The following is an 11,797-nucleotide window of genomic DNA, read 5'->3' as shown; positions in this document are numbered from 1 at the left end:
ACACACCAACCCAACCCCTCCCAACTCAACCCCCTCCCCAACACACACACACACATCCACACCCATGCCCTCCCTAACACACACACCCAACCCTCCCAACACACACACACACCAACCCAACCCCTCCCAACTCAACCCCCTCCCCAACACACACACACACATCCACACCCACGCCCTCCCTAACACACCCACACCCCAACCAACCCCCTCCTCCAATACACATACACACACCCAACCCTCCCAACACACACATACACATCTACACCCACCCCCTCCCGCCCCCCCACACACACACCCCTCCCCAACACAGACATACACACACAAGCCCGTCCTTCAATACACATACACACACCCAACCCCCCCACCCAATGCATACACACACATACACACAACCCCCTCCCCAACACACACACACACACACACACACACACACACACACACACACACACACACAGAGTCCCCAGGCCGGTCCCGCCCCGCGCGGGGGGGGGAGTGGGGGGGCGGGGGGAGTCCCGGGCAGTGACGCGCGTTGCCATGGCGACCCCCCGGCAGCGTCTGGCGGGCGCGGGGGGATGACAACAAACATGGCGGAGCGGAGCCGCGCGGCGGAGTCGGGTCAGTGCCGCGGGCGGTGGCGGTGGCGGTGGCTGGGGCGGGGAGGGGGGCCGCGCCGCGGGCGGGGCGGGGCGGGGCGGGGCCAGGACAGCCCCTTGCCCCCCCCGGCCCGGGGGGCAGCCGGCCGCGCGGGAGCTGCGGGTCCCGTCGCTGGGGTGGGGGAGGCCCAAGTGCGAGACACGGCCCCCCCCGGGCACTGCGGCCGCACTCCGGGAAGTATCCCCACGGAGGATGAAATGGGGGGGGGCCATCACTTTGGATATTGAGTCGTGTTTGTCCCCCCCCTCCCGTCACAACCCCCCTCACACCCGCACGTCCAGCCCAGCCCAGCCCGCCGTGCCCGCTCCCCTCAGCAGCAGCCGCGTTTTGCGGGGACCTAAAAGTGCTGGGATTTGTGGACCCTAGGGGACGCGACACATCCGCCAAAGGTTTCCCTGGGCAAGGCAGGGTCACGCTTGGGGGCTGACGTGGCGCTAGGGCAGCGTCTTGTTTGTCGCACGCGTCCGAGCAAGACTTGCAGCCCGCCACCTCCTTGCTGCCGAGCTCCTGTTCTCCCCATTTTAAGGATGAGGGAAGTAAAGTCTTTCCCAAGGTCCTTAAGAGCAAAGAAACAGCCCTCGCCACGCAGACCGCTCAGCGTCCACAGCCCGCGTCCGACAAGAACCAGCCTCAATTGCTTGAGGGAGAAATCCCGCTCTCAAACCCACTAAAACCTGCCTGGGGTGAAAGGTTTATGTCCTGACATAGGAGGGTGTTGCTCCGTGTTTAAAAAAAAAATGCCCATTTAACTCAATTAAATGCTCCCTGTCTTATACCATACAAATGCAAATCTTCTGTTGATTTAAACGTATTAAGTAGATCAGGAAAGTTACTACAGTTTTCACCTTGTTGATATCCTGCAGCGGGCAGTTCCCCAGATGAATGCCATGTCTCGGAGGAAATAAGTCTTTTTAAAGGTTTGCCTTTCAGGGTTACCGTTTTTATATTATGAGAGCGCACATCGATTTCCCTTCTTTTTACCGTTCCTAATTTTTACTTTTTTTTTTTACTGTTCCTAACTTTTACTGTTCCTTTCAGGGTTACCGTTTTTATATGATGAGAGGTTTTACTATTCCCAATTCCTCATCTCTCTCCTGTTCGCCCATATTCATCTCTTTAAAACGAAAGTTGTCCCAATTTCTTCATTCGCTACTCATACAGAAATCTTTTTTTTTTTTTCTTGCAGATCTCTCAGCCTTTTTATTTCTGCTATTTTTTTGTTGTTGAGATCATGTGACCAGGGTTGAAAATATTATTTGAAAGAGAAGGAAGCATTGAATTGTATTATATATTATACTGCAGTCAGTGTCAGCTCCTATCCCATACTTTATACATCAGAAGATGGTGTTTGCTTTTTGAAAACAGGATTGTACATTGAACAGAGGATTTCACTCACCTGTCTTCAGTGACACCCTGGTCTTCTCTCTGAGTGGTTAAAGTTAATTTATGATTTGTTAATATTGATCCTTTCACCATCTATTATCTTTCAGGATCTCTTGGAATTCCTTCAGTCTTCTATAATTCTGACTACCCTAAATAATTTCATACCATCTTCCTATTCTGCCACCTCAGTCCGTGAACAACTTAAAAAGTACCAATATACAGAGTTCTCTTTACTACTGCTAACAACATCTTTGGAAGGGATAGTAAGCCTAACTTTTCAGCCCATCTCTATTAGAGAGCAGGTTGAGACTGACTTGATATAGGAGGGCGTGTTTCATTTGAACTACCTAATATTGGTGACTGTCAGAGGCAGGATACTAAATTAAATGGGCATCCTGTATGATCTGGAACAGCAATTCCTGTGTTCCTAAGCTTGATGAAAGCGTACCCTGAAAAATGGCTGTGTAAAAATGACACTGAACTGCAAATGTTTTGCTTCCAAACACTTGCAGAGTTTTGTAGCAAAAATATGATTTTACTGCTTTATATTTTTGCAGAGCCAACAGAGCTCTGAGAGAGAACGGTGTCTTCATTCTTTGCATTATCAAGGACATCTTGTTCCCAAAAACTTGTCTAACCTCTATCCCAACAACTTAGTTGGTCCAGTAAGAGACCAAAGAAGTCCTAAATATATGTTGCTCCTTTGTTAAAACCAAGCACATTTGATATGGTATTGAGAAACAACAAACATTGAAATATATAATGCCATTTTTCAAGTTACTTTTCAGAACAGAACTATACTTTGTGACATAGAAATAAGTTATGACTTGCAATTTTCTATTGTTTTTACCTGTAAAAATATCATGTCTGATCTTTGCCTTTTCTTATACCACTGGTCCCAAACAAACAAACAAACAGTCCTGCTAATCTTCTGTTTCCTTGCTATCATATTAACACACCTGTTTTTCCCTTCATATAATCCAGAAGCTGAAATAGCAGCGAAAAATTTACCCCGTGACAAATCTTTTTTTGTTGACCATCCTTCCCAAAATAATTTTTTCCTTCCTTTTTAATTTCTCTCTCCCTCTCTTATTTTTTCTTCCTTATTACTTTCCTTTTTCCTTTTTTTGCTGGTTTCATTTTCTTCTCCTGTGTTAATTTTCTCCTACTCCTTTTTTTTTTTTTTAAGTACTTACTCCTTTCTTTTAATCTTTCCCTTTTGCCACTTCCTTTATTTCAAACTTTGCAGCAATATCTGTGTAGTTATACAATTGTACTGCCATTTGGCCTCTTACCCACCTCTTACTTGCCATTAAGGCTTTTACTTTTTATTTGCAAAGTATATATTCAGTTTTCCTAGGACTAACCCATTTCCCATTGCAATTGCTTCTGAGCTTCCTGTACTGACGCCTAGTCAGCTTCCCCCAAGAGGCACATAGAGCAAATCTTTCAAAAGTACCCACTCATTTTGTATGCTTCCATATTTGGGTTCCCAGCAAGAAGCATGTAGGTTTCAAGATGGGGACCCCAAATTAGGGGCAACTTAATTAATCTTCACATATGAGGTCTATAAGAAAAGGAAAGTGATTAGGAATAGTTTCCTTTTTAGGCTGCTAAGTTTGATTCCTTGCTGTTTTGTGTGGCTTATCTTGATGTTTGATACTCTTTCATTGTACATGGGATATAACAGGATACCTGACTTAATTTGGATCTCATTCTGGAAAAATGTTCAGTGATCTGTCCAATTCTATAAAACAGAGATGAACTTATTAACATCTCTATAAAACAGTTAGCAGTGTGTGCATGTGACCACTGCACCCATAGGTAGGACAGGTTTTGACCAAAGGATTCCTTCTGCTGGCACCTTCTCCTGTAGTGTAATCATCTTCTCTTTCTGATAACAGAAGATAAAAAAAAAGAAAGAAAGAAATTGGCAAAAATGGGATCCACCTGCAGTTTCACTAGTTATCCCATTCTCTCCAGGTTGCCTTCTTTTTTCCAGGAAGTTGTATTTCCCTCTGAAGACTTTCAGCTGCTTCCAAAGGCCTGAGAAAGAGCGACAAGCACGATCAAAGGGTACAAGTCATACTCTGAGTCCTTTAATAGTGGTTTATATGGGACAGTTATATCTGAGTATTACTAATATGCATTGTTATGTACTTATTAGCCATTTTGTAGTTGTTAATGTTATGGCCTGCTGAATTGATTACTGTCATTGAAATCCTCCTAAAAGAATGGAAGGTATTTACTCCCAGGCCTGGAGGAAAACACACACAGTAAAATAAAGGAGAAAACAAACAAAAACGAAACAACTAAAAAAACCCAGGTTCTTCACAGAACATATGCGTTTTCTTGTGTTTGTTGCATGCTGAAATAAACATTATACAACACCACATAAGACATACATTTTCTTTCAACTGCGAATAAAAATAAGGTTAACATTTTGAAAAGCATTATTTGTTGGCCTTGCTCTAGATCCTTGACTTCAATAAGAACAACATTAGGCTGAATGTGAAAATTTTATACAGGGCGTTGGTGGTAATTAAGGTTCCTAAGGTGCTTATGGGCCCAGGTTGTTCCCCCTGAGATCTGCATGGAGAGGGTATGAGTGATAAATAATGTGGGTTCTGCAGTGTTTTCTAATTGCTGTTAATACAGTAGTGGCAGCTGCTTGTTTTAACTGTATTAAAAGCTACTTTTTGATCACTTAAAAATATTTATCACAGTATGCTTAGTAAATGCACATTCTGCTTTCAGAAATATATTCTGTCTTCTGACTGGTTAAATTTAAATATTAAACAATAAGTGAACACCTAAGTCATAGGCTAATTTTGTGATTGGTTGATGCCAATTTGATTTTCCTTAAGAACAGACTCCATTTGAAAACTGAAAATGTCTTGTTCGTGTATTTTTATCACTTGAAATTTATTGTATTCAGAAATGAATGATCTACAGAAACAATGCAATTTAAATGGCAGTTATCTAAACATATTGTTTAACACCACAATATTTCTGGTACTCTAGGAAAATGTCAATGCGTCATATTATATTGTCCTTTCTTAATCTCTGCCTGCACAGGTAGTATTATTTTTATTTATTTCTTAGCCTACATTGATGTGCAGTGGTGCAGTACGCTTGGCCAGGAAACAATGGCTGAATTTTAGCAGTTAGGAGTATGCAGTCTTTGAGGATAATTTAGAGATTTTAGAGCCTTTAGAAATTTGATAAAGACCTGCATTTGTGTTAATAAAATACTCTGTGATCCAGTTCTAGGTATAAATGTAAAATGTTTTGTGTCTTATACATCATGTACAGCCAGAACTGAACAATAAGATAGCATTATAATTATAATTACGGTATGTTAGAAAGGAGAGGGTCTTATGGTTGAGGTTGTACAAATAAGAGACCAGGGTATATAAGGTATGGCTTTAAGTACATTTTAAGGACTTTATTAAGAATCATCTGATGGCAGCATTTGTCTGGAAATTTTGCTTTACAAAGTTTGCAGAAGTGGAAGAATTAATTGAAACCACATAAACCAGTTACCATAGACCGGAGAATGTGATTATTTTTCTTCAGGAACTATGTTACCATCAGACTGATCTTCAACTAATTTCCAACTTTTTCAACTAGGAATAATCTCCTCTGAAAGAAAGGAGCCACTAAAATATTGTAGTGCCGATAGCTTTTCTCAGATCACTGTTACACAATTTGCAATTTAAAGTTATTCACAGATATCCTAGTGAAGGTTTTAGGCAGCCAAAAGATTTTATTTTTATAAAAAGAAAGACAAAATTTTACTGGAAATTCCTGTTACTGTGACTTAACTGTTTCTAATTTGGGGTACACCGGCAAAGATTTTCTTGGCTGATACCAATAACCAAGTATTAACCAGTCATATTGGCTTATACTGATAATCAATATTAACTGCAGGTTGAGTGACGCTGGGCTGGGCCTGGCCAGGCTGGGCTGGACCAGTAGCTCAACCCCATCCGTCCCTCCCTGCTCCAGTCATATCTATGGCGTTTGTTGCCTTTTACAGTTCCTGCCTTGGTCTCAGCCTGCAGCCTGTGCTGTGCCAGCGCTCGGGACACTGCAGAAGCTGCTCTGCTTCAGCCCAGCCTGGCCTGTCAGTGAGGGGATGGGGATGTATCCAGGGTCACCCTGGCTTGCAGGAGGGAACCCAGGTGTCCGGGGGCCCCAGCCCTGTGGGCGAGAGGGAACCCAGACATCCAGGAGCCCTGGCTAGAAGGCATAATTACTGGAGAACAGTACAGCAGCAGCTACAAGGCCAAAAAAAAGCTGATGGCCGATAATGTAAATTTCATTTTTATCGGCGCCAATCGGATAGGCAACCGATATATTGATGCACCTCTACTTATAATTTGTTCAGTCCTATTTCTAACTTCTTTCTTGCCAAATAAAGTCTTTGAAGGCTACCCACCTCAAACCACCCAACTTATTTTCCTTTTGTGAAGTTCAAAAGGCTACTAATTATTATCACTTACAAGAACAGCTTTCTGAATTTGTAAAAAGTAAATCGAGATGTTGAGAATGTAATAGGTTTCATACTGAAATTTGTAAAACAGGTTTCTAAAAGTATTTTTTTAAATGTTGGCATCTGTATGTCTAATGGCAGAAAAGCCTTTCCTAAACTTTTTATAAAAAGCAGCCAATCTAATAACTAATTCAATCCACTCATGAGGATTCAAGTTCTATGGGACATATCATTGATGGCCAACCTGTGGCATGGGTGCAAGAAGTGTCATGGGCAGCCTCTGTGGCGTGCAGCAGACTTGGGAGGGGATAGAGAGCCCAGTGGCAGATATAGAAGGAAGCAGAAAGTCGAGCGACAGATCAGTCAGGGGGTGGGGATCTGAGTGACACTTAAGGAGGGCATACGGTTAATTTGTGGCATACCTGCCAAAATTGTTGGTCATCTACTGTGGTCTAAAACATGGACAAAAAAAAATGGTATTCTTACACAGCAGATCTTGATCCTCCAAACAAAGGGACTGAGTTCAATTAGATGACTTATTTTCATAAGCTCACCTATATACATAAATATTGGCATGACCTGGCCCTATTGAAGAAAAGCAAGAGGGGAGAAGGATATTCCACTACATTTATATTGTATATAAAAGTGTTTTAAAATGTTGTAAATTTTAGCATAAAGCAAACAAATATCATCTATCCCTGTCTAAACTCAGATAAAACTTCCTAAAACAAGTTGGTCACTGTAGTAGAGTTAAGTCATAAAGAGGGATTTGAAGGATAAAGTTGTGGTTTTAAACATTTATTAAATACACCATGTAGATATGTTGATGCATTCTGTTTTATTCACTAGCTTTTCCTCCAAAGTTTCTCATTTTGCAGTGGGTTTCTTAGACATTACAGGTTTCCCTCGATTTATGCTGTATGTGCATTCCTGGAGAATGGTACATAAATCGAATTTGCACATAGCGAACCCACTTTACACTGTAACAAATAGGGATAGGTTCCCATGGCAGTGAGGGAGTGAGACTGGGACTAGGGAAGGACTCACCCCAGCCCCGGTTGCAGTGGTCCTGGGAGCAGCCGCTGGGCTGCACCTTGCTCTGCCTGTCCCCACTCACCTCTACTCCTGGGCGACACCGTGCCCTGGTGCAGGCAGCTGGTACTGGCTGCTTCTGGGGCCGCTACAGCCGGGGCTGGGGTGAGTGCTGTGCCCCACACCTCCTGGGGCTCCGCTTGTCTGCACTCATGCCAGCCTGTGCTGGAGCGGCCCCGGGAGCAGCTGACACCAGCTGCCTGCGCCACGGCACGGCACAGCCCAGGAGCTGGGGTGGGGCGAGGTGCGGGGAGACAGGCGGAGCACAGTGCAGCCCAGAGGCCGCAGGTTGCTAGTGCCAGTGCTCCTGGGGCCACTGCAGCTGGAACTGGGGTGACTGGGGCCACTGTCCTTTCCCCTCCCCCCACAGACTTATTTGCCTGGGCAGGAGGGCATCTACGCTGATCGCATAAGGGCGAATTTACCTTGCATATAACAAATTATGGGTCTAAATATGCCCATCGCGTAAGAGCGAATTCGCATATAAAGAACCCGCATAAATCGAGGGAAACCTGTAGTGAGAATAAAAATGTTTTCCCAGTAGTCTGAATTGCTACTGTGGCACTGTCAGATCTTAAGTTCTCCTTGAGTTTCACCTTTGCTAAATTCAATCCTCCATGAGCTATTAGTTCCTGTCCCACATCACAGACCAGAACTGCAGGGTTTATTCTGCAAACTCTGTTCCAAATAAAACCAATTCTGCAGATAGTAAATATATTTTTATTTGGAATAATGAATAACACCATTTTCTTGTTAAAGCAACTTTTAAATCTAAGACACTTACCATGGTTGCTATCTTTACTTACAGTCACGAGAAAGCTTTTTTAGAGTTGAGCTGTACATTGCAGAACATTCTTCCTCTCTACAGTTTTACATTGATGGCATTTTGATTTGTTTGCTCAGTACTGAAGACATTTCACTTACATCTCGCATTCTTTAAATGTTATCAACTTAGCCACTTGTTTACTTGTAAGTAACTGCTGAATCTATTTTGTGTTAGTAAGAAGCATTTTTCTGTAGTTTGATGCCTGTTATTGCAGTGCTAACGCCAAAGTGCTAATATGTTCTAGCGCTGTTTTGCTGATGTTTGTTTCCTAGAAAATAGGAAATTCCAAACACTGTTTAGGTTTTTGTTCTGCAATCCCTTGTCACTTCTAAGTAAAAATGAACGAAGACAGTCTAATGATTTGATATGGAGCAATATACTTTTTAAAAACATTTATTAAATCATAATGGATAATTTCAGCTGTGCACATCTGAACTGGTCAAATATTAAAAGGGGGCACCAGTTAGAGAAGTAACTTGTGAAATGCTTAAAGAATTACTTCTTAGAACCGCCAGTCACACAAGAAGAGAATTTTTTTTCCTGTGTGATCATCACAGTAAGTCATAAGACTTGCTTTACAAAGTAACTGTAATTGAGGTATAATTAATACTGTAATTAATTTTAATGTGTTTGGGGAGGGGATCATTCTAAAAAAATAGCACCTAAATATTAGAAAAGATTTTTTAAATGAGGAGGCAAATTGAAAAATCCCTGAACTCAAAAGTGAGGAAATTAAAATCCTCAGATGCAGCATAAAGTATAATTAGGCATACTTTAATTGAATCACAGACAAAAGGCACACCCCAAACAAAAATCAAGTAAGATTGTAAGGAAAAACACCCAGAAGTATTGTTAAAAGGCAGCATTCAAGAAGCCAAACAGACAAGGTAAAACCAGTCTTAAAACATGCAGATAAAATGCAAAATGGGATTTCTTTCATCAGCCTTCACCATAAAGCACGTTGGGGAAGTGCCTCCTATAGCCTTCTTTTTTTCTGGCACCCGCCAGGCTATTAGAGTCTTAGCTAAATAGTCACAGGCAGTGGGGGAAAGTCCATGTTTGGTAGAGATTATCAGTGCCTCCGTTAGGTGCCTTTCTAGGAAGGTAGTGTGTATCCATTGCTTAAGAAATCCAACACTTGATGCCAATACTCTGTGTATGTAGACAAAGCGGGGGCCCTAAATTGAAGCAGTGGGTTTTAAAAAACACAGCTTCAATTTAGGGCTGATTAAACCCCCATGTCGTGTACACACCTCTCTGACTTATCTGCCTCTCCAGTGGGGAGGGAGGGCAAGCTGCTAGCGGGCAGAGCAGTCCTTGGGCTGCGGGGGGGCGGGCTAGTGCTTCCCTCTATGGCAGCAGCCCGCAGGCACCCGACTTGGGTGGTCCCAGGGGGCACCGCAGCTGTGGAGGGAAGTACTGGACCCCCTTGCAGCTCAGGCAGGCAGACAGGCTCCAGGGGAGAAAGAAAAAAAAAAAAAAGATCAGGCTTGCCGCTTTTCTTGGGTGGAGCTGCTTTCCCGGGCTGCTGCCAGGCTGCCTGCAGGGCTTCCTGTGGAGACGCGGAGCTGCACGGAGCCCGGCACTTCACTCCGCGGCTGTAGGGACAGCAAACTAAAACTCCTTCGAGCGCTTTGGAGTTTTAGTTTGCTGTGCCCCAAGTCATTTAAGGCGCATTACACCGCTGAATTTCCTACAGTGGCGGGAATTAATGCGCAATACGCCACCGAGGCATGCAAACACCGACACCATTAAAGTGATGCAAAAGCATTTAGCCCGCTTTAAAGTGTTGTGCGCACACGCCTCTTGTTTTGTCTACACACAACCCTGGGTTACCTATTATTTAGTGTGATTTCTTGCATTTGTGGTTCTGATAGACAAAAGCTGTGGTATGAAAATACTTATGGTACTTAAATCTCTTAAATCTCCTTGACCCCTGTCACTGTAGACTGACTTACCAATGGCATGGAGCCAAAACTAATACTTCACCAAATGACCTATTTAGTTATTTCTGCAACCTCATCACTGAAAGTGCCAAACCAGTCATCAGTCAGTTTTGTCCTCACAACTCGGCAGTGAGGTAAGGCATTAACTCTAATTTTTCATGGGGAACTGAATAGATCAAGACATTTGCCCAACATCACAGAGGAAGCCTGTGGCTAAGCAGGAATTGAACTCGGGTCTCCTGACTCACCTGCTAGATCATCTGTCTTACATACTGGTCTTCTCTTGGCAACAGACAATGGCTAAAAATCAAGCATCTACACTGATATTTTAAGTTTTGTTAGTTGTCTTCAATACTACTGATTAGGTGGTGATGTTGATTCTCAGGTGTGAAACCTAGTAGGAATAGACAGACAGAGATGCCGTTCAGCAGCTTTGTCTCCAAAAGGTGCCAGATTAGTTGAGGACAATTTTTTTCTGCCACAAGGCTCTCTTATTGGGACACTGTCATGCTCTTTCTTGTGTACTTTTACTTTGCTGCATTTTTGTTCGTCTGGTTAAGTGTGGGTATACAGGCATTAAGAAAGTCCAGGAAGAATGGAACATGGTGTTTTCACTATGCTGATGATCAGTCTTTTTATCTTTTTTACTTGACTCACCAAATACTGCTGAAAGCCTTATCTTGTATTTGGTACTTAGTGGGGCAAGGATTGCTGAGGGTGAAAGCACCGTGGGTTGTGAGGAATAAAGTAAGCCTCACCCTTCTGAGCAGGTTGAGTAAGCTTAAATCTGTAAAGGGGCTGTAGACTTTTACTCGTGACATCTACTTTTACAGTTTGTTTTCCATTCTGGCTAACTACTCCTCATCCAGGTTCAGACAAGAGCCATACAGTGCTAATGACCATTTTTGAATATTCTGGCTTTGATTTGTTCAGAGCTACCCCAGATCAGTCGTAGATCTAGGAACAGAATCAGAGACCAAGTTCATTGCACCAATTGTCAGTTAAATATACTCAATGCTTTGTGGTTATCTTGCCACAATGAAAGAGATTTAGTATTTTTATGAAGTGATTGTGTGTTATAATAGTCAAGAGTTTATATATTTAAGTATAAGAACATTGTTATTATAATAACTCTTAAAAGCTCAAAATCATTTGATTGACATGATGCTCATTTTCTGTTAGGCTGACTTGACAGGCATATCATTTAATTGCACACAGGAGTTATGGAATTAGAATACTTTATGACCTAGGTATATTGGAATTCTTATGAGTTTGTTGGGAATAACTTTTTGATACAGATGGTAACAAGGCCAAAAGCTCTTCTTGACTTGCTGTCGCAGACAGGGAGGAATTGCTTGTGTATATGAAAGCGGAAGGTAGCTTTGGGTGACAGTGGGT

General features: G+C 42.8%; 1 protein-coding gene across 3 annotated transcripts in view; it reads left to right on the top strand.

The window, feature by feature from the left end:
- Nucleotides 1-446: 446 nt before the first annotated feature.
- Nucleotides 447-11,797, top strand: part of LOC102572691 (BEN domain-containing protein 5) — a 1,452,508-nt gene continuing 1,441,157 nt past the window's right edge. The window contains exon 1 of one of the 3 annotated variants that reach the window (XM_059727817.1): nucleotides 447-615. In XM_059727817.1, coding sequence (XP_059583800.1) covers nucleotides 573-615 — 43 coding nt within the window. In that variant the 5' untranslated portion in view covers nucleotides 447-572. The remainder of the gene's footprint in view (nucleotides 616-11,797) is intronic. The other 2 variants (XR_009462307.1, XM_059727816.1) reach the window with 2 other exon arrangements.

The sequence above is a fragment of the Alligator mississippiensis genome, chromosome 5 (assembly GCF_030867095.1).
Source record: "Alligator mississippiensis isolate rAllMis1 chromosome 5, rAllMis1, whole genome shotgun sequence".
NCBI lineage: Eukaryota > Metazoa > Chordata > Crocodylia > Alligatoridae > Alligator > Alligator mississippiensis.
The sequence above is the reverse complement of the archived record's forward strand: the minus strand, read 5'-3'. Positions and strand labels throughout refer to the sequence as shown.